Here is a 23,906-nt window from a genome sequence, read left to right on the forward strand (position 1 = left end):
ACTTGTTTTTCAGGAAAGAACGAATTTGAAAGTCTTTCTCAACACTGTGGCATAATTACACTATTAAACGAACATTTATCTCATCGACGAAAGTAGAGCGAGGAATGACCGGCAAGCTCTGTCGGAAATCACCAGATGGTTTGTTCACGCGACGCATTTGTTTTTCCAATAGTCTGTCGTCTGTGTTTTCCTTTGATAATTTCTTCTAGGATATGTGCGTTGTACACCTCTGTTCCGTTGATTGTTGAGGTTTGTACATTTTTTTCGGCATTTTACTCAAGATAATAATAATTATTATTTCGTTTTAGTTCGTTAAACCATTACCTTATTGGAATGAGCTATTAGGGATAGAATCGACCTGCCGCCCTTTTTAAAGTTTGAAAAGTGAACTTTCTGAATATGTGAGGCTTGTGTGGCTTGAGGGAGGATTTTTTGTTTGTCAATCACTAACATTTGAGGGGGTAAGAGTTGAAAAAACATTCAAACATTTTTTTTAAAGCACCCTAATGTACATATATTCAGTTTTACATTTTTAAATGATATGTAATACCTTTAAACTACCAAATAAGTATACATACATATGTATGTATAAAGGAAATTTACCTCAAAATCAATATTTGCTAGTATATGCCATACGTTTACATGTTGTATGAACTAATGTCGCAAGAAAATTTAGGTAAGTTGCTTCAATGTCTAGATTTAGTTTCGGTAATTTCGGTAATTTCATGAAACTGTTTTATACATTCTAGATTTATGATTTGACATTTGAGATCAACTAAATTAAGATCGTAAAAGGCGAGACCCGTAATATTTGCAGAAATGACAAATAAGTTATACAATTTGGTTGGTTTTAACTGTCTTAATGTGTGCACACGTATGCGTAATATGTTTGTATTTCGGTTGCCATTTGTACTCTCCTACGTTTGAGAGTTTGAAACCGCGGACCATTAATGACTGATACCATTGCCATAATACCCTATGAGTATACTCCAAGGTCAATACGTTTAAGTAGCGTGTATGAAAAAGCAATTATTGTTTTAAGGCAAAATATTGCCAATCATGTTTACATACTATAGTATGTGTGTATATGCGCAAACAAAATTTTATGATAAATTATGTAACGACGTGAAATTAGGTTTGAACATAATAATAACAAAACTTGCTCAAATAATATCCCTAATATGAATGTAACATCCAACATACATAGTTATCACCCTAATGAAGCAAATGTAATGGTTACTTTTTGCGTATTGCAATTGTGATTCAAAATTGGGTAAAATCCGTATAACGACGTTTAACTCCCAAATGAGGAATCTTTTTAAATACATACATATACATATGTATCTATGTGTGTACATGTCCGTTTTCAAGAATTATTTGAAATATTGTTTAGAGATACGGAAATAGTTTGCAACACAACAGACTAAAAGAACGATTTAGCACTTTCGATAATCCGAGTATTGCATGCATACATAGCTAGACGCCACTAACATATTATATAATACTCATGGCGATTGAGTGATACAATTTGCTAGTAAATTAAAACTTAATAGTACTTTATTTTATGTGTAGATAGGTTTCAGATTGTTAAAATTAAAACTTATAATTAAAAATATATTTACTGTAAACTTTGAAAATTATTTATATATTTGTTTCTCAATTAGAAATTATTTTTAGTTTGGTTAAGAAGAACGTTAATGAGCTGCTTGCAGACAGTCCAATGAGTTCGAACATTGCCTTGTAATTGATTCTCAAAATTTGAAATAGTATGTTTAAAGAATGCAAGCTTAGTTGGTCTCTGCTTGAGGAAACGGAGAGCTTGAGCTTTCAAACAAGACCTACCGATTCGTAATAAAAGAATGTGAGTTATGTATCACATATTCCAATGTTGGAATAATTGTCATACGGAGAGACATCTCTTGTGCAGTGCACAATATGACTTGTTTATTTTACTCTCGTGTGTCCTATATGCAGAGTTTACTTACAAATGTAGATATTGAAAGATTACAATGGCGTTACAATCTGCGCAGTCGTAAAAACAATTTAATTCTCTCAAACGCTCTCGTTATTTCTCTACGAAAATACATCCGCCACATGGTGAGGTCGATTGACCTAAAAGTTTGCCGTTTATAAGAATAATATAGAAAGTTAAAAGTCAGTGAAGTTGTTTTCTTTGATATAGAGTTGGCATCATCCACCAATTAAATGGTAGTAGATTCACAAATTCCACAAACAAAAGAAAAGTGCTAGTAACATCATAATAATAGATGTTTTTAAATAAGATAGATAAGATAACTGTTTCTAGTTATGTCAAGCTTAAGAACTCTGTTTGCAACGAACATCCGAGCTTTCTTCAGCACAATCACTAATATGTTTAGTGATTTGACTGTACAAACTTCGAATTCACATGTTACGATGTCAAAAGTATCAAATGATTTTTGTTTTTGATGTATTTTTCGAATCGTTAATTTTTTTTCCGTAAGTTGCTAGTACTGCTAGTGACATTTTTGCTAAATTTCACGTCAAAATATTCATTAGTATTTGAAATACGCGTCGAAGTGAATTCTTAGATTTTTACTATGTCTGAATTTATTGAACAAAGAAGTGCGATAATGCACCATCTTATACTGCATTGGTTATTCGTAATCATTTCGCCACATTTTCAACTAATACCGTTTTGATTCAATTGAGGATATAAAAGCTGCATCGAAGAAGGCTCTGATGGCCATCATGACGGAGGATTTTTCCTATCACGACTGGAAAATTCGTTGGCATAAGTGTATGGCAGCGGGAGGGGATTACTTTGAAGGAGATGAAATGGACAAATTCATCTTACAATTTGATCACAGTTAGCATTTTATTAACTTATGTGGATCATAATCTTACCTTAATTACTATATTTTGATATATAACTCAAATGAGATATGTGTGATGTCAACCAATTCATTTTATTCATATACGGCGCTTAACCACATTATAGTTTTGAAAACATATTCACTAAATTTTATTAAAATAACAAACATACCAAATATTCTATACCTGGGCTTTAAAATTTTCGGTCCGATTTCGACAAGTTTTAGACATTTAACACACTATTTGTGGAATTTGAACTTATGTTATAAGGAAGTGGACGTGGTTGTAGCTCGATTTCACACTGAAACACAAGAATGTCGAGTTAATGTCATGCACCAGATTTGGTTGAAATTGGTCGAGAAGTTAATTATCACCATAATAATCAGTGCCAAATTTTGTGAAGATACCTTGTCAGGTAAAAAACCTTTCCAAACAAGAACTTGATTCCGATCGTTCATTTTCTATGGCTCTAGTGATCCGATATCGCCAACTTCTTAGGAAGAAACGGGTGTCTGCAAATTTTCAGAGCGATATATCAAAAACTGATGGACTAGTTTCCGTATATACAGACAGACGGAAATGGCTCAACTTAGCTCGTCACGCTGATCATTTATACATATATTTTATACAGTCTCCGACATTTCTTTCATTGTCGCTTTTTTTGCATTACTTTTTTGATAATCACGCAAAATTTGTATGGCAGCTATATGCTCATGTTGATCATTTATATTATAGTGTCCCCGACGTGTCTCTCTAGCTGTTACAAATACCTTGGCGCACTGTATAAGTTAGCACCCCATACATTCAAAAAGTATCATATGATGCACTAATATCATATGATACAAAGTAATATAATATGACACCACTAAATCGCTGAGAGTGCGACACGTGTAGTGGCAACCTGTGGGAAGCGCTGCGTCAGCGAAGTGCCAACCTGTGGGAAGCGCAGCGTCAGCAAACTCCGCCCGTTGCAGCGGCAAACATAGGTCTAGAGTTAAGTATAATTAATTGTTAATTTTAGTTCTTAGGTGGAATTCAATAAAGGAGCATAGCTCCCAGAAAACATTTTTTTTAATAAAAATAACAAAACGTTTTTTAACTGGCGCCCGAGCAGGGACCAGCGCGCGTAATAGTAACAGCCTGAAAACAAAAAGTAAGGCTTCGCGAGTGGCGAACGGTAGTGATTGTGAATAAAAAAGAAAAGCCTGAAAATAAAAAAGTAAGGCTCCGTGAGTTAAAAAACAAAAAAAAAGTGTGTAACAACGGAAAATACAATAAATACTGTGCTAACGAGCGGCTAAAACGCACAACGTGGGATTTTTAAACGCCGAGGGACCTCAGTACTGTTAAAGAAAAGGGACAACCCCGGAGCGCATCACAACATCCTATGGAAAGCTGGAAACACCTAATGTAAGATTTATAAAATATTATATTTTAAGACTATTATAAAGAATATCATAAAGAATACGGAATTTGAATTGAAAGAAAATAATTATTCGAAACAAAAAAAAAGAAATTATAAAGAATATTATTATTATAAAGAATACGGAATTTGAATTGAAAGAAAATAATTATTCGACACAAAAAGAAAAAAAGAAATTATAAAGAATTTTATTATTATAAAGAATACGAAACTTGAATTGAAAGAAATTAATTATCCGACACAAAAAAGGAAAAAAAAGCCTTAAATTAACGTAAGCTTTGCAAAAAGATTCTAATATTGTCAAATAAAGTACTATTACAAAGAAATTTTTTTTTAAAAACTAATTAACGTAAAAGAAAAGATTATCATAATGCCGGATACAGCTGAAGAGCTAATTGAACAATTAAATCAAATGAGGATAGACTATGGGCAAACCACACATCCTACAAATCCTTCCAATCATCCTTTAAACCCTCCCACCCCTAACCCAACTTACATAACGACAATAGTTCGAGAGGTACTCGAACGAATGAGTACTCAGAATATTACTGACTTTACCGAACCCGACCACAGTGTGACACTGAACGCGAATAACATAAACGAACTAGATAAAATTCCGGACATGGTTAAATGCCTTAGGGAATTTTCAGGACGACCAGGTGAATTTAACTCCTGGAGGAAGAGCGTAGACAGAATTTTTAAAGCTTATGAGGGAGTCAAGAATACTCCTAAATACTTTGCGATACTTCATACGATAAGGCACAAAATAATTGGCGATGCCGACACCGCATTAGAATCATACAATACTCCACTCGATTGGAGTCAAATTCGAAAATGCCTTATGATGCATTATTCGGATAAAAGGGACATAGGTACCCTCGAATACCAGATGACCACTCTGGTTCAACGCTACGACGACATAGCAACCTTCTACCAAAAAGTTTACCAACACCTTTCACTTATATTAGACAAAATTTCATGTCTCGAGCTAAGTGACGAATCCATACGGACTATGACAAACTCATATAGGGATAAAGCCCTTGACACATTTATTAGAGGACTTAATGGTGACTTACCTCGTCTTCTCAGCATGAGAGAACCGACGACCTTGCCCCAAGCACTACATTTATGTCAAAAACTTGACAATATGACATATAGAATAAATCATGCGAACAACACACACAAACCCAATATCCAACCACCACCACGACCTCCCCGAAATTACAGTTTTAATAATTTCAATAACAACTTTAATAATTTCAATAACAACAGAGCTTTTTACCCCGAATTAACGTATTCCCATTCCCCCAGACGAAATTTTGACCAACAGGCATTCGGTCGCCAAACAAACCGATATCCCCAACATTTTCCCAACTATATGCAAAATAACCAAGGATTCATGCCGAGGTTCAGCAATTACCCGAACAACCCCCATATTACTAGAGAAAATACCTCCTTTAATAACAGACCGAACCTACCACCTAAACCACCGACCCCAATGGAAGTAGACCAGTCCATACGGTCAAGACAAATTAATTATCAAAATAGGCCCAATATATTCCAGGACAATCGACCACCGAAACGTCCTATTTCTGCACAACTGACTCACCCTCCAAGCAAAATACAAAGAAATTTTTTACTAACGCAGTCGAATTAGACCCGAACGGGATATATGATGACAATTCCTATAGCAATTATGATAATGCAGGTAAAAATGAGCCTGATACTATTAATTTTTAGATTAGCGCCGTCTTCGCTGCCTTATTACGAATTTAGAACAAGGCGCGGAGACACAATAGATTTTCTTATTGATACCGGATCCAATAAGAATTACATTCAATCCACTAGAATTAGGAATCCAATTCTGAACGAAAAGCCCTTTACAGTAAAATCAGTTGCCGGGACAATCGAAATTACCCACCACACCTTTGTCGACATTTTTGGACCAACAGTAGGGAAAATAAAATTTTTCATATTGCCAACTTTAAGGTCGTTTCACGGCATAGTAGGCAACGATACTCTTAAAGAATTAAAAGCAATTATTCATACCGATAAAAATTTAATGACGATTTGTCAAGGTATAAATATAAGGTTAAAGCAAAGAATATCACACGAAGTGAATAATGTGGCAATCAATATTCCACACCTCTCTTTACAACAACAAAACAAAGTTAATAATATTATTGATAAATGCCCAAACCTTTTTTCTGATCCTGATGAAAAACTCACCTACACCACTCTCGTAAAAGGTGAAATCCGGACAACAACCGAAACCCCCGTCTACTCCAAGCCATACCCGTATCCGATGGCATTAAAATACGAAATCGAACGCCAAATCGAAGAACTCCTAGATAATGGAATAATAAGGAGATCGAAATCTCCATACAACTCCCCAATATGGATAGTTAACAAAAAGTCAGATGCCTCTGGTGAAAAAAAGTATAGAATGGTCGTTGATTATCGTAAACTTAATTCGGTTACGATCCCCGATAAATATCCCATACCAGAAATTAATGAAGTCCTTGCAAATCTGGGAAACAATAAACTATTTACTGTTATTGACTTAAAAAGATTCCACTTCGCAAGTCAGACATTGAAAAAACCGCATTTTCCGTAAACAACGGAAAATATGAATTCCTCCGCTTACCCTTTGGTCTAAAAATGCTCCGGCCACATTCCAAAGAGCGCTAGACGACATCCTACGACAACATATAGGAATAAAATGCTACGTTTACATTGACGATGTAATTATATTTGGAAAAAATGAAGAAGAGCATTTTAAAAATATAGAGTTAGTATTCCAAACATTAGAAAAGGCAAATATGAAAATCCAGTTAGACAAATGCACATTCGCTAAAGAGGAAGTAGAATTTTTAGGATATGTAATCAGTTCAAATGGAATAAAAACAAACCCCGAAAAAGTAGAAGCGGTAGCTAAATTTCCAGTTCCACAAACTCTCAAAGAATTAAGATCCTTCCTAGGTATGTCAGGTTATTACCGACGATTTATCCAGGATTACGCAAAAGTAGCTAAACCATTAACAGCACTATTAAGAGGAGAAGCCGGTCATGTCTCCAAACGGAACTCGAAGAAAATAGAAGTAGAATTAGACAATGAGGCATTAGGCATTCAATAAAATATAAAATACTTCAGTATCCAAGGATATAGTTTTAGCACATCCAAATTTCGGTAAAGATTTTGAAATAACGACCGACGCTTCAGATTTCGAATTAGGTGCCGTCCTATCGTAAGACAGTAGACCAATTACTTTCTTATCGAGAACTTTAAGTAAAGCCGAAGAGCATTATGCTACCAATGAGAAAGAAATGCTTGGTATAATATGGTCACTTAATTCACTTAGAAATTACCTCTACGGTTCAAAAAAGTTAAAATTATCACCGATCATCAACCTCTTACCTATGCCTTAAGCCATAAGAATACTAATAGTAAAATGAAGCGATGGAAAGCCATTTTAGAATAATATAACTATGAACCAACTTACAAACCTGGTAAAACAAATGTAGTTGCAGACGCCCTTTCAAGGATACCAATTCAAATAAATTCACTCACACCTACGATTCATAGCGATGAAAGCTCAAGTCACAATTTAATCCCTTGTACAGAAGTTCCAATTAATTTCTTCAAAAACCAAATTTTTTCAAGATCGATAAAATATCTTCATATCAATGTAAAATAATTTTTCCAACAGTTCATAGACATATAATTACAGAACCAGAGTACAACGAACAGCTATTGATTTCTTACATGAAACGATACCTTAACACATCTGTTATAAATGGAATTCATACAGAAGAAAGGATAATGGGTATGATGCAAAATATCTATCCTTTTCATTTTAGTAACATTAAAAGTCGATATACCCAAAAATTAGTTGAAGATATTAGTAACGAACAAGAACAGGAGAACGTCATATTAAAAGAACATTTAAGAGCGCATAGGAATGCCACTGAAAACAAAACACAAATTCTCGAAACAAAATATTTTCCAGGTATGTTAAATAAAATAAAACGAATAATAGCCAACTGCACCGTTTGTAAAGAAAATAAGTACGAGAGACATCCCAATCAACCGAAAATTGCAGAAACTCCATTACCAACATATCCAGGACACACAGTCCATATCGATATATTTTTAACAGAGGGAAAATAGTTATGACAGCTTTGGATAAATTTACAAAATACGCAATAACAAAAAGCCTAAATAGCAGAGCAATAGAAGACGTCAGAAAACCTTTAAGAGATATTATATTTTTCTTCGGAGTACCAAAATTAATAGTTATCGACAATGAGCCATCGTCAAACTCAGCTTCTTTAAAATTTATGATGAAAGACGAATTAGGAATAGAAGTTTACACTACTCCTCCATACAAAAGCCAAGCTAACGGACAAGTGGAAAGGTTCCACTCTACATTAATCGAAATAATGCGTTGCATAAAAGAAAACGGTGGACACAGAAATTTTGAAGAACTTTTAGAAAGAGCAGTATCTGAGTATAATCATTCAGTTCATTCCACAACATTTAAAAGACCAGTAGACCTATTTTTCATAGAAATGTTACATTTACCCCGAGGACATAGAAAGAACTAGACAAAGCAATTTAGAAAAATTAGCCGAGAAACAAAGAAAGGATATCGAATACCATAATAAGAATAAGAAGGAAATAAAATCATATCTACCAGGACAAATAATATTCGTTAAGAAAAATAGAAGATTAGGAACTAAGTTAAGTAAACCCTACAGTAAGGAAATAGTTAAGGAAGATAGAAATAGTACCGTGTTAACTGAAAAAGGACAAATAATTCACAAAGGTAGAATACGTAACTAAATATGTACGATATTTTTTCAGAATACTATTATCGCTATGCCTGGCGGAAGTACAGATCCTCGACTACTCGAACTCCCAATTAATAACAATAGAAAAGGGAACGGCTAGACTGCAAACAGGAACATTTAGGATAATACAATTGACATAGAAAAATATACGGACACACTTGACCACATAGAAGCGACTATCAAAACTGAAACTATCCGCAAAAACCCTAATTATCCCTTCATATCCCACTTGATAACACAGATAAGAGCCCAACTTAACAATCTCAAAGTAGAACAAAAAAATAAAAAGATCGTTAAATTTCCTGGGTAGCGCATGGAAATGGATCGCAGGAAGTCCTGACCATGAAGACTACGAAATAATTTCAAATAAAATAAATAATGTCTTACAAAATAACAATAATCAGGTATTAATTAACAAACTTACAATTGGCAAAATTAGCGAGATAACCAATATTACAAATAATATAATTAAAACCATGCAAAATGAAAAAGTTTAGAAATTGAAGCATTTTTACAGCTAAAATATAAATTAGAAATAATTAAAGAAGAAATTTTAAATATTGCATACGCAATACATTGGGCAAAAGCCAACATAATAAACTCTTTTATTTTATCAAATGAAGAAATAAATATTGTGAAAGAAGTAATAGACAATGACAATATTCCATATGTAAATTTAGACGAAGCACTCGAATTTTCCGAAATAAAAATTGCAACTAATGGCAAAATTATAATTTATATTGTTAGCCTCCCAACCGTAGATAACCAAAATTGTAAAACATTAGATATTAGGGCAGTAAAAATAACGGGAGGATCAATAAGATAAATTTTAATACAATTTTAAACTGCGAAAAGGGAATTTATGGAATAGAAAATTATTGTAAGAAATACAATTCCCTACAAATATGCTTAAATAATAATGTAGTAGATTTAAGTAATGATACTTGTATAATTAATCTTTTAAAAAGTCGTTTGCCAAACTGCACGGAGGTCAACAATCAGCATATCCCAACTATAGAGGAAATGGGACCTGGAATTTTACTTTTAAATAAATACAACGGAGAAATTTTAATAAAACAACGAATCTACATTTCTAAACGGGACTTTCATCATTTTGTATACCAACGTAACCATTGCTATCAACGGGAAAAAGTTCTATAGCGAAGAAAGAACAGCAAGTAAACCACTACCAGCCATCCTACAACCGTCATCCGCACCACTCAAGATAGAAGAATTCCTCTCGCTGGAAATGCTGAAACAGCTTAACTTCAACAATACAAAGGAAGTAAGTCTGTTAGAAGCAGCAAACAGAGTTAAATTCGGAACCAGCATCACTCTAATCGTAATTTTAATAATCATCGCCTTAATTTTCGGGAAGAATCTTCTGATGAAACAAAAAGAAGAGGAACCCAATAAACTGTCACAAACCGCAATAGAAGGACTCAACCAAATTTTTAATACACCTAAAGGTTCAAACGAGGACGTTTGAATTTCAAGGGGACTAGTTAGCACCCCATACATTCAAAAAGTATCATATGATGCACTAATATCATATGATACAAAGTAATATAATATGACACCACTAAATCGCTGAGAGTGCGACACGTGTAGTGGCAACCTGTGGGAAGCGCTGCGTCAGAGAAGTGCCAACCTGTGGGAAGCGCAGCGTCAGCAAACTCCGTACCCGTTGCAGCGGCAAACATAGGTCTAGAGTTAAGTATAATTAATTGTTAATTTTAGTTCTTAAGTGGAATTCAATAAAGGAGCATAGCTCCCAGAAAACATTTTTTTTAATAAAAATAACAAAACGTTTTTTAACTTATATACCCTGTTCACGGTATAAAACCTGTATAAAATGCAACTAAGCAGAAGATTCGCAAATCGTTTTCAACAATGACCGCAAAGTACATACACATGTACTTGTATATACGAGTATATGACAGGTGTGCATATGTAAAAATTGAAGGTGGCGATAGTTTACAATAACACATTTTACAGTAATGAAACCATATCTTTCTTGTAATATATGTATTTATTATTTGTAATTTGGACATATGATAAACATTAACATACTACATATTTTCATTAAAAATCAAAGTTATGACATAATATAAATTTGCTGCTCGATACATCGTTGCTTCTGAGGTCCCTTTTCCACCGCTTATATTGTATAACAAGTAATATTTTTAACCTCAGAATACTATACTGTAAGGCACTATGATGTAATATATACTGAAATACATAGTTTAACTTACACACTATATTTTTATTTCTATGCTGAAACGGTGGTCGGCGTTGTGCTTGTTATACTGATAATCCCACATGCAATAGCGGGACCTACAGAGTTTTCTTCATTTTGATAGGCCAGGGCATCGGACATTGATTGCAGTGAACTAGAAAACACTTCAGCATTGAGTGCAATATTTACATCGATTGGTTTTTCATGAATAACAATTGAACGCCCTACAATTCCATTGAAGCCAAACAAATTAAGATACGAACTCCGAAAGGCTGATGAGATACTTCCATCTTCTTTGGTGTCTACGTTGCCTATCTGTTTAAATAAAATTTAATATTAAAATGTTGTTTGATAATATTTACAAATGATTGATTTTACAAAGTTAACTCTTAGGAGGTGTCTGAGGAGATAAATACTCACGAAATTGTTAGGGAATTGCCCACCAGTTGATTTGCAACCGTCTCGTAAATCTCCGTATGTGTGTATATGAATAGCGTGTTTTCCTGTTGGCAGTCCAGTTATATTAATGGTCACTCTAATGTCACCGTTGTAAGGCAATTGCTGAAAGGTAACGATTCCGTTTATGGCAGACTCTCCTTCTCCTACAATACTCGCAAATGCTTGCCAACGAGGGACTGCCTGCAAGAAAATTAAAATTACTTTTACATATATTTTATTTTATGAAAAGTATGCTTGCACCGACGTAATTATAACCAAAATACATCGGATATTGCGTGAATTGTCCACTCAAAGGAACCGTCATTCGCTCCAAACGTTTTACGTTGGTACCAGACACAACTTTTACAACATCGGAAGGCTGCTTTTTGGATGGCGGATCATTTGCTTTGGTAAGTGGCCGGTCGTCTATTGTTTGGCTGCACCAGACCACATTGGTTCTAATAAAAGCTGGATACAATAAAAATGCTTGCAAAAGTAGGAAAATTGTAAATTTCATAACGCAGATTTTATTGTGAACCCAAAATGTAATTTTTCAATTTTCAATTTTCAATGTATCAACAACCAGAGTATCAAACTGCCGTCAAATAACTGATTCAACACAAATATCTAGTGGCGTTCAATGATCATGGTGGCATCGACACAATTTTCATGCTGTTTGGCTTAGTTAATTACAGCATAGTGTAATTCGATTTCGGTACGCTATTAGAATTCTATGCACTTTTGAATGTACACCTAGCGAAACAAAAAAAGCCCCACACAAAATATTTTGTAATTTTGATATGAGTGAAAAATGTCCGCTGTTAATGAAATGTGTAATGCAAAATATCTCAAAAGTTTCCCTGCATAGAGTTATGCCAAGCACTTGCTGCGGCTTTTTTTGTTTTGCTGGGTGTCTGGTAAATAAGCTCTTCGTTTGACACGCAACATAGCCGATCAGAGAAATGTGTAACTAGGCATAGATACATACATTGCTGTACAACTAGAAACCAAAACTACTAATCCCAATATAAAAGTGTTCGCCGCAATTAAAAAATGTATTACATTATCTGCGAAATTTTGTCCGATCTATTCAAAAATATCGATTGACTAAAGCGACAATTTCGTTATAGAAATTAGCTGTGTAATTTTCTACTTATCTTCTATTTTATTGAGGTAAATACCGATTATATAGGGAATATGTCAAGTTTTTGCCCAATTTTATCTACTTTTGACAAAAAGATAAACTGTTATGAGTAAAACACACACTCTCATTTTTGTTGAGATAAGTCACATAACGGCCGATATATGGGGTACAAAGTCACCCAGAAATTCGAAAATCTTTATATTAGGTATATTGGGCTAGGGAAGTATTGGTCCGATCCAACCCATTTTTGAGATACAGACCAACCATTATAAGAGAAGGATAATCCCTTAATTTCAATAATATATCTAAAACATTGATCGACATTTTCGATCAAAAGTCAACTATAGGTACCGGGGTCCAAATATTCGGTATATGGGGCTTGACCACTTTTTTTTGGATTTACACAATTTTTGGTCAAAAGGTGGCACAAACTAAAGACATTATTCATGAAAAGTTTTATCCCGTTATATTAATTGCTTCTTGATTTGTGTATTGGAAACTGAATAAATCAAGTGGAATATAAAATTGTGCTATATGGGAAGTTGGTGTGGTTGTTGTCCGATGTCGTCCATTTTTACACTGTGAATGTAAGAAGAATGCCACGTATTAAATTTTATCGAAATCAGTTGGTCGGGTCCTGGTCAAATTTTCACTCCGAATTCTATAAAGCTCTTTCATATCATCTAGGTGGTAAAATTTAATATGTCTGGCGTATTTAGTTATTGATTTATCGCGCTTTTAGTAATTTTTAACAGTACCGTTATATGGGGAGTGAGCAGGGTTATCCTCCGATTTCATCCATTTTCAGACTGTCGATAGACATTTTTTTTAATTTGCACTCAGTAAATTTTGTTGGTGTAGCTTAATTAGTTTAGGAGATATGTACATTAAACTTGTTAAAGGGTGGGGCCACGTCCACTCTTATAAAAATGTTTACCTACCAAGGGGTGCCCCTTGCTACTGTGATCCTGTGTAGCAAATTAGAGTTTTAGGTATAGTATATCTCAATTGAGGGCTTAGTTATGGCACTTTATATGTTTTCGGTTAATGGCGATTATATCACGCTTAGTTTTAGGTGACACGTACAACCGTTAGGTGAACAGAACTACAATACTTTGTAGCAACAGATTGCCAGAGTATAAAAATATATAAATTAAAAATGCAAAAACCAAAAAAATATACAGCCTGAACAGGTGTATTAAGTTAACCAAAATATATAGGTATATACATACTTGTACATACATACGTATGTATGTATATAAATGATCAGCGGGACGAGCTGAATTGATTAATCCATGCCCGACTGTTTGTATATACGCGAACTAGTCCCCTGTTTTGGAGATATGGAAGACTTTTTGATTTGACAAGATATCTTCACAAAATTCGGCAGAGATTATTCTTCAAGCCAACAATACAATCTCTGAAGAAATTGTTCCGATCGCACCACTATAGCATATACAAGCTCTTGTAAGAAAACTGGTATATATGTATATGTCTTCGGTTCAGCCGAGGTTAACATATTTTTATGTTTTCCATGTATTCCAATGCAGTTGCAGCTAGGAGTAAGGTGGAAGCGTAAACTCTAAATATTTGTCTCCCATACATACATACATACATCATACATAAAAAGCTTCATATATGTACGTCCTGAAGGTAACAGTGAGAAAGCTTGTTCAGATTACGTATGACAGAGAGAGGTAAAGCACAACTTTCATTAACATTCTCTGCTTACAGATTTTTCTTTGCTACAAAAGTTAAGTTATATGTACTGTAGATGTAAACCCACAATTTTATTTATATGCATTAACATACTTTTGGATTCTAATTTCTCAGAAAAGAGCTTTTTTGTCTATGTTTGAGGGCTTGTTTTTATACCCTGAACAGGGTATATTATGTTTGCCACGATGTTTGTAACACCCAGAAGGAAGCGTCGGAGACCCTATTAAGTACATACATATATATATAAATGCTCAGTATGTACTTATCTCAGTTTTTAAGACATCGTTTTGAAATTTTGCAAACGTCATTTTCTCTTCAAGAAGCTGTTTTTTTGTCGGAACTGCCGATATCGGACCACTATAACATACATGGTGCATTCCAAAGTAGACAGGACTTAAAAAAAACAGAACAAATGGTTTTTTTCGGCAAAATCAATTTATTTTATTCAAAATAGTCTCCTTCTGCTTCAATACAGCTTTTTTGCACGGTTCAAAAGCATGTCAAACGAGTGTTTTAGCTCGTTGGCAGGTATGACCGCCAGTATGCCGGTGCAAGCCTTTTGAATGGCCTCTACGTCTGCATACCGCTTTCCTTTCATGGGCAAATACATTTTACCGAAAAGGAAGAAGTCGCACGGTGCCATATCAGGTGAATACGGGGAGTGGTAAATGGTCAAATAATCGGTCACAAGCGTCGATCGATGAGAGTAATTTTTGGTTGTCAGTCAATTTGTGCGCAACAAACCGTGCACACACCTTTCGTAAGCCCAAATGCTCGGTTAAAATGCGATGAATCGATGTTTTGAAGATGTTCAATTCCATTTCCATGAATTTCATAGAAGATTTCGGTTAATTTTTGATGAATTCACGCACGGTGATCACGGATTTTGATTGGCCCACATGTTGACCGTCATTTATGTAAGTCCTCACGATCACTTTGAAAACGTTGAAACCACTAGTGCACTCTGCTACGGGAAATTTGGTATGAGTTATTGTTCATAGAAATAATGTAATATCGGAAGAAATTGTTCAGATCGGCTCACTATAGCATAAAGCTGCCATACAAACCGAACGATCGGAATCAAGGGCTTATATGAAAAAGTTTCGCATTTGACATCGTATCTTCACGAAATTTGACATACTCGTAGATTACTGCTTAAGGTAATAATATAATATCCGAAAAAATCTTTCAGATCGGATTACCATAGAATATTGCTTCCATACAAACTGGACACATAGTTACTAAAAGAAATACACCTGTGAAGGGTATATTAGCTTCGGTGCAGCCGAAGTTAACGTTTTTTCTTGTTTCAACTCAATTTAACTGCATTAACCTATTTATATTGTATGTTAAATATACATACATAAATTTTGAAAATAATATTGCGCATTCGAAATTCAGATAATTTATACGGAAATAAAAATAAAAGAACGTACTGTTATATGTACATATTTGTTATATTTTGTTATATGTACATATAAATTTGGGCGGATATGTTATTTCTTAAATTAATATTTTTCCTGAAACCGAGAAAGTAGATTGTATTTAAACAAGCAACTTAAGCAATTTCGTGTACAAAACTATTACCATACAGGGACGCCACCAAGTTAGAGAATCGAAAAGGAAACTTTGTCTGCGGAGAGCAAACCAAAATCTAATAGCATATTCTGGTCTTGACTGTGATACAATGAATTAATGAAAAAAACATATAGTTTTTTTACAATATAGATAATATCTATTCAGAAGTAGAAACACTTTAAATATTTCGTTTGCCTTAATCATTTTATCAAAATTCTTGGAAGAGGAACGCTACATATAAATAATACATAATTAATATAAGATTAAAAATTGTTCAACTAAATATAAATAAATTTTATCTCACATCAAAATTATTTTATATATTTAACAATTTTTTCTATGAAATAAATTTAATACAAAGAACCTTTCGAAGCGGAATGACTAAAGTTGAAATTTATTAAAAACAAAAAAACTAAATTAAAGTAAATATTTAGATTTTTGCTGGACCGTCCCATCCTCTACGGTATAAACACCTTCTGAGAATAGAACCTCATGGAAATGTTCTAAATAAATATGTGACATTTTTTACCAAGGTGACTATTATGTTTCGAGATATAATATTAGTAAATAGATATAGTTAGCTACTGACATAACGGCTTATCGCGATTAAATTCGTATAAGCTTTTGTAGTTTACTTATTCATAATTGATTTACATGGGTCTTATGATCTACGTATGTGGCCGTGTATTTAATCAGTAATAAAATACGCATATAGTGTCTTCTTCGCAAATTTCAATTCTTCTAATTGCTATTCTGCTTGTGATTTAGTTCGACCGTTGAATTCAGTTGGAATGGGTGCATCTAAACTATTAACGCAACGCGTCATTTAATTCAGTCTAGCCGGAAAGCCTGAGCAAGATTCAAATACTGTGCTAGTTTCAAGCACTATAATATACAATACAGATTCAGCAAATATAACACCCTAATTGAAAATATGGATCCGATGGACTCTACTGTAACATCCATTATAACTTCAAAACCAATAAAAGCAATGAATGTGACTGAATTAAGCTCTTCTCTTCAACATTTTGGTGTTCTTGACTATTTCGTTTTTGTGCTCATGCTGTCGGTGTGTGCAATAATTGGTTTATATTTTGGATTCATTGAGAATAAGAAAAAGCAAAGTGACAATGAGCAGCGACGGGGTTCAGAGGCGTTAGAATACTTGGTGGGCGGAAGAAAAATGAAAGTGTTTCCTGTGGCTTTGTCTTTAGTCGCGAGGTATTGTTCTGAAATCGTGACTGGCTCAAATCAGTCTAATTAACTTCTTGTACATATGAATAATAACTAGTGGTATTGTCAAATTGATAATTCTGTTCAAATTCTTGTTCATTCACGATTGTAGTGAATATTATTTTATTATATATATTTATATTATTGATGACAATTGTGGAGAAAATCACTAATTCATAATTCAATTCAATTTGGTGGTTTCTGTTGAGTAAATTAGACGAAGAAGAAGTGGCGGAAGATCGTAATTTACATACATACATATGTATGTACATATGTATATAGCGGAGTAACTGTGCGTAGTCTCGTTTTTACAAGATTAAATTTTTATCCGAAGATTTCAAAAGTACTATATAGTAGCATATTAACATCCCAACTAAGTCTTATTTTTTTCACTTTACATCATTTTTCTTTATGATATTTAAGTACATTCTACGGTTATGGCAGTCGCTTGTCTAAAGTGAACAGGGGTGCAAGTAATAATATACTATTTGTGATTTACTTTTCCTTTGGATTGTACGCCCTGTCATGGTCAATTCACATTTCTATTGTGCTTTTATTTGTTTATATAAATATATTCTGTATGTATCGTGTATTTTAAAAACAAGTGCAAAGCAGTGAAATTAAATAAAATCCCTTGAAGCACAGACTTGTGAATGGTCGTAGCCTATGCTTTTGTTGCTGACATTGATTCTTCATGAATGAGTACTAAAAAAGACTTTAGTTTATTTTAACAATATTTTTACCTCAAAAAACTGTGGTAAAAGTTTTGTTTAAATCGGACAATATGATAACAGAATTTGATTCACTATATAATATTTAATTAATACAAGTTTCTCACTTTTAGTTTTGTTTCCGGAATATCTCTACTTGGTACATCTACGGAAATCTATGTTTACGGTACCCAATATGCTTTCATTCTAATTACGTTAGTTATATCTGGAATAATATCGTGGTATGTCTTTCTTCCTGTTTTTTGCAATCTTCAGTTAACTTCGACATATGAGGTAAGTGATAGTTTATTTAAACCATGTTCAGATCTGCCCTCAATTTTGAATTAGTCTTCAGTCAGATGAATAAATTACATATGTATTTTTGCATAATTTCTTCGCTGTATATCGAGAGTAAATAATAAATTTTATTGCAATGGATTTGCCGCATATTATACTTGTTTTTCATACTCGCGTAGTAAATTGTCCATAGAATGTTTTGTTATACTCTTGCGACTTGTTGCTACAGAGTATATGTTCACCTAACGGTTGTATATACTACTGTGAATTGAAAGGTGAATTCTTTTATTTTATACTTCGCGTGTTTTTCGAATCGTTTTTTTATCTGTAAGTTGGTAGTACTGCTGGTGACATCTGTGCTAAATTTCACGTCAAAATATTCATTAATATTTAAGATACGCGTCGTGTAACTTCTCGTTATTCAGCAAATTCACATGACCACTCCGAGGACACCGTTTTGACTCAATTGAGGATATAAAAGCTGAATCGAAGAGAGCTCTGTGGCCATCACGACGGAGGGTTTTCCAAGTGCTATTATGACTGGAAAATTCGTTGGTATAATTGTATTGCAGCGGGAGGGGATTACTTTGAAGGGAATGAAATGGATAAAATTCACCTTTCAATTTGATCACAGTAGTATGTATCACGTAAAACTAAGCGAGATAAATATATGTAGGGTTATAAATATATAAATGATCTGGATGACCAGGAAAGAAGTTGAAATCCGGGTGACTGTCTCTTTCTCCGTCCGCTTGTCCGTGCAAGCTGTAACATGAGTAAAAAAGGAGATATCTTCATAAAACTTGGTATGCGGGTTTCTTAGTACAAAAAAAATTACGAGTTCGTAGATGAGCGTAATCGGACCACTGCCACGCCCACAAATCGCCATTAACCGAAAACCCATAAAGTGTCGTAACTAAGCACTAAATTAAGATATAAAACTGTAATTTGGTACAGGGGATCACAGTAGCAAGTGTATCTCCTAAACTACTAAAGCTATAACAACCAAATTTGCTGAGCACAAATATTAAAAGAACTCCTACCGACGGTGTGAAAATGGAAGAAATCGGAAGATAATCTCGCTCACTCCCCTTATAACGGTACTGTTAAAAACTACTAAAAGCGCAATAAATTAATTGCTAATTACGGCAGACACATTCAATTTTAACTGCGAGATGGTATGAGAAGGCTTTATGGGAGCCGGAGTGAAAATTAGATGATGGGCGTTGCACCGCCCACTTTTTAGTGTAATCACCTCTCTTGCTACCTGACCCACCGATTTCGACAAAATTTAGTACAAATCATTCCTCTCATATTCCTATACGACTACAACCACGCCTACTTCCTAAATAACACAATTTTAATTTCCATATGATTTTTTCACTTTCCAGTACACAAATCGGGAATCAATTGATATATGATATAGTACTAAAACTTTACACTAATAATTAATTTAAACAGTTCAAGCCTCTAGGTATCCCAGTATCTATAGTCGACTTTTGACTGAAAATATCAATCAATGTGGAGATATACAATTGAAATTTAGATAAAAACCTTTACTGGCAAAAGTATTTCTGAGTATCAAAAATGGGTTGTATCCGGTTAATACTTCCCTGAGCCCCCATTTAAAGATTTTCGAACTACCTCGTGACTTTATCCTGCATATATCGGCCAATATTTGAGTTATCTCAATGAAAATTACAAAACGTGTTTTATTCATTATAGTATGTCTTTATGCCTAAAATAGTTACAATTTATCGAAACTTGACCTACCTTCCATATACTTGTAACTATTATCCGCTTTTTCGAACATCCGGCTGACTTTGCTCCATATGATTGGTAATTGTATGTGAGGTACCTTAATGAAACTCAAGGAACATTTTTTTAATATGTGGCATGATAATCGTTACCAGATAAAATCGGGTGGATATTACCCGATTTTCGTTTTTTCACAAACCTTATGTGTCGGTCAATATATGAGTTATATTATGTAACAGAATCGGTAATTGTATGTGAGGTAAATCCCGCAAATTAGGTAAGAATTTCATAATTATTATAAAGTGGTGTGATGTCGAAAAATAGATAAAGTTTGTTAATTCATTCTCCTTTTCCTGGCATACCCAATACATTCGATTACATTATGTAATTATGCACATCGGTATATTTAATCTGTACATGCGAATCTGATGAATTTAGCGATTTCTGTCAGTTAGGTTAACTTTTAAGTACACATTTCGGATATAAGGAAGGGGACAATAATTAGCCCATTTAGGGGCATAACTTATAGAATAAATCAATAAAAAACACCATAATTTTTTATGATTTTATTCTTTTCCTTAATTAGTATTTTGAAATGCGATTTGGTCGCGAGGTACGCTATTTTGGATCCGTTTTGTTTATCGTAAACATGGTGAGCTATGCAGTTTAGCCACATTTATTTTAATTTATTATTGTAATATTTTTTTAATTATTTCGTCAAACGAAGATTCTTTGGCTGCCCGTTGCAGTATATGTACCAGCTTTGACCTTTAACCAAGGTGAGAATAAATTGACGGATGTTATCACTACGAAAGCTCAGCATTTTTTAACATACATATGTACATATATCTTTGCTCTTCCAGTATCTGGAATCGACACGCATATTGTAACTCCAATAGTGTGTCTGATTTGCACCTTCTATACTTGTGTGGTAAGCGTGATTCAGAAGGAATTTGTTTTCGCATTTAATTGTTATTATAAATAGGGCGGCTTAAAAGCAGTGATTTGGACAGATGTTGTGCAGAGCTTCATTATGTATGGATCAATAGTGACTATTTGCATTAAAGGAACTCTTGATGTGGGGGGTTTAGATGTGGTTTTGCAACGAAATAGAGAAAGCGGTCGTTTGAACATGCCGGAGTAAGGGAAACTATTAACCTCTTTTATACAGGGGTACAAATTTAATGTTCGCTTTATGCTATAGTTGGACCTGGGATCCTACTGTACGTTTGTCTATGTTAGCTGTGTTTGTGGGTGGATCTCTTCATAAGATACAATCTTCTGCTGTCAATCAAATTTGCATCCAACGTTACCTTTCATTGCCTTCCCTACAAAAAGCCAAACACACAGTCGTTTTATTTAATATCCTGCTAATCTTTCTGATGTTGTGTTGTTGTTATATGGGATTATTAGCCTATGCCAGTTACTACGACTGCGATCCAATTAGCACAAAGGTAGGTATAAAGGTAATATATTAGCTTACCCTAATTCGTTTATTTGCAGCTTGCTGCGGCTAGTGATCAGTTGCCAACTTTACACGTAATGAAGACGGTGGGTGATATACCTGGTTTGACAGGCCTTTTTGTTGCTGGTGTTTTCAGCGCAGCATTGAGCTCATTATCTACTGGGTTGAATTCCTTGGCTTGTGTTATTTCTCAAGATATTATTGCATCCTTCTTTAAGACACCGTTGAACGAACGACATACAGCTATTTTATTGCGCTTAATCGTTTTTGTTTTTGGTACAGCCTGCATCGGTTTGGTTTATGTCGTCGAGAAACTTGGTATGGTTTTACAGTTAGCCACAATGACAGGGGCAGTCACAATGGGACCACTCTTAGCTGTTTACACAATGGGCGTTTCCTTTCCATGGATCAATGGGAAGAGCGCACTTACGGGTTGTGTGACAGGCTTTTTAGTTTTGAGCTGGATATGTGCTAATGCACAAATCGCCCAAATGAGAGGGGAAATCGCTTATCCGAAAATGCCAGTATCCATTGATGGATGCGAATATGAATTTGATAATGCGACAGCTTGGGATACCATTTACAACTATCAGTGAGCTTTTGTATGAAGTAAATAAAACTCTGCTTAAATAAACAAATAATAAATTTTATAGGCCATCAACTTTCGAGCAGCGCAATTTATACCATCTATCTTTTTTGTGGTATTCTGCTTTTGGTGCAATGATTTCGATAGTAGTTGCATGTGTATCAACTAGACTATTTGGTACAACGGATTTGGAAAAAATAGATCCAGCATTACTTTCACCCTTTGTACGGCGGTTCTTACCATTAAAACAACGCAAAACATATTGTAGTGTTAGCTTGGAAGATTTTTCTAATTATAAGTCCCCGAATAAGGGTTTCCAACGACGTGCTAACTAAATTAATTATAAATGCTTTAATGTATGTCTACTCTGTTTTGGAGTGTTTTTGGCTTAAGTTTTTCAAACATTTATTTACAATGTGCGTATGTGTATGCATTCCATGAATAGGAATAGGAAGTGTTTTATCTACATTCTTACATCTTTAAATATGTATACCTGTGTAGGGTTCTTAAGATTTGTTTACAAATTGGCTAATAAAACTGATGTTAAATACTTAAATTTGAGCGGATAAGCAAATATTTGCCTAGGCAACAATAAATTAATTTTTATAATTTTTTAAACTTATTCATATAAAAAAACACTAGTACTACAAATGTTTAACGTCACTATTTAAAAAGACAATACAAAATCTGTTAACTATTTAAATATTTTCGTTCCTTTAATTTGGAAAAATCAGGCACAACTGCTGTAATGTTAAGAGTTTGTGCCACTTTATTTAAATTGATGTAGTTGCCAAGCCTTCCAGTTTCTCTTGGGGCATTGTAGAGGGTAGTTAAGTTTTGACAATGTCCAATTTAGAGAAACTGCGCTTCCAATAGCTTGGGACATAGGAAGTGTTAGTAATAATCGAATTGTCGTAAATAAATTTGGAACAATATACATTAATTCGTTTGAACAAATATAATTTAAAATGGAACGTTATACCACATAACAAACATGGCAATAAATTTAAAATTTGCAATTGGGTTTCAAAACGAGTTTGATTACCAGATGAGCCTACACCTGTCTCGACTTCATAAATATCCATATGCGCATCATGCATCGTAACGGAGGCAACGCATCAACTCAACTCTCTCGTGTCACTAAGTGGCTTAACGGTTAATGAATGCACATGATGCAGAAGAACTCCCCACGTATAAGTTGACCCTGAGAAATATACTATACATATAAATTTAGAACTATTGATGAAAATGTATTGTTTTAATTTCCTATTACCCTTACTAATGCCACTAAACTTGCTGACAGTAATGTTCTTGTGTTCTTATTAGGAGATAGTTTTCGTCATCTATTGTTTGATTACTTTTTAGCCTAGTTTCAAACTCTTTCCACTTTTGATATTATTTATCAAATTATTTAATATTACTTTATATTTGTTATATAACTATTGAGCAACCTATATAAATAAATTTTTAAAATATCACAGGATATAAAATAATTGCTTTTCCATATTATTCATAGTACATCGGCAAGCGGTTTAGTAGAAGAATGCAGCTGTTTTCTGCTACTCTATTTGTAATTAAAGCGGTGAGAATAGAATTTCCATTGTTTAGA

At 34.0% G+C, this 23,906-nt stretch overlaps 2 protein-coding genes across 4 annotated transcripts; one reads left to right on the forward strand and one right to left on the reverse strand.

Annotated features, from left to right (window-relative positions):
* Positions 1 to 11,143: 11,143 nt before the first annotated feature.
* LOC120777596 (superoxide dismutase [Cu-Zn]) lies at positions 11,144 to 12,435 on the reverse strand. 3 transcript variants are annotated; one of them, XM_040109055.1, is made up of 4 exons: positions 12,073 to 12,435; positions 11,790 to 12,008; positions 11,390 to 11,684; positions 11,144 to 11,335 (listed from the first exon to the last, which is right to left on the reverse strand). In XM_040109055.1, the coding sequence occupies exons 1-3, from the start codon at positions 12,322 to 12,324 to the stop codon at positions 11,403 to 11,405; spliced, it is 753 nt and encodes a 250-aa protein (XP_039964989.1). In that variant the 5' UTR covers positions 12,325 to 12,435; the 3' UTR covers positions 11,144 to 11,335; positions 11,390 to 11,402. The 3 variants fall into 3 exon arrangements, with proteins under 3 accessions (XP_039964989.1, XP_039964978.1, XP_039964970.1); XM_040109044.1 differs by having other exon boundaries at positions 11,386 to 11,684; XM_040109036.1 differs by having other exon boundaries at positions 11,144 to 11,684; positions 12,073 to 12,434.
* Positions 12,436 to 16,980: 4,545 nt separating this feature from the next.
* Positions 16,981 to 23,329, forward strand: LOC120776096 (sodium-coupled monocarboxylate transporter 1). Its single transcript, XM_040106584.1, has 9 exons — positions 16,981 to 17,469; positions 18,326 to 18,485; positions 20,833 to 20,898; positions 20,974 to 21,025; positions 21,110 to 21,177; positions 21,232 to 21,386; positions 21,451 to 21,700; positions 21,750 to 22,303; positions 22,365 to 23,329. The coding sequence occupies exons 1-9, from the start codon at positions 17,183 to 17,185 to the stop codon at positions 22,630 to 22,632; spliced, it is 1,860 nt and encodes a 619-aa protein (XP_039962518.1). The 5' UTR covers positions 16,981 to 17,182; the 3' UTR covers positions 22,633 to 23,329.
* The last annotated feature ends 577 nt before the right edge of the window (positions 23,330 to 23,906 follow it).

Source organism: Bactrocera tryoni, chromosome 1 (assembly GCF_016617805.1).
Source record: "Bactrocera tryoni isolate S06 chromosome 1, CSIRO_BtryS06_freeze2, whole genome shotgun sequence".
Classification (NCBI taxonomy): domain Eukaryota; kingdom Metazoa; phylum Arthropoda; class Insecta; order Diptera; family Tephritidae; genus Bactrocera; species Bactrocera tryoni.

Bases quoted from the DNA above. Each gene is read 5' to 3' on its own strand.
- LOC120777596 (XM_040109055.1), bottom strand. From the start codon at position 12,324: ATGAAATTTACAATTTTCCTACTTTTGCAAGCATTTTTATTGTATCCA. The intron at 12,009-12,072 runs GTCGGTGCAAGC...ATTTTCTTGCAG, and splicing joins TGTATTTTGGTTATAATTAC to GCAGTCCCTCGTTGGCAAGC. The intron at 11,685-11,789 runs GTGAGTATTTAT...TTATTTAAACAG, and splicing joins GGCAATTCCCTAACAATTTC to ATAGGCAACGTAGACACCAA.
- LOC120776096 (XM_040106584.1), top strand. From the start codon at position 17,183: ATGGATCCGATGGACTCTACTGTAACATCCATTATAACTTCAAAACCA. The intron at 18,486-20,832 runs GTAAGTGATAGT...TTCCTTAATTAG, and splicing joins AGTTAACTTCGACATATGAG to TATTTTGAAATGCGATTTGG. The intron at 21,178-21,231 runs GTAAGCGTGATT...TATTATAAATAG, and splicing joins GCACCTTCTATACTTGTGTG to GGCGGCTTAAAAGCAGTGAT.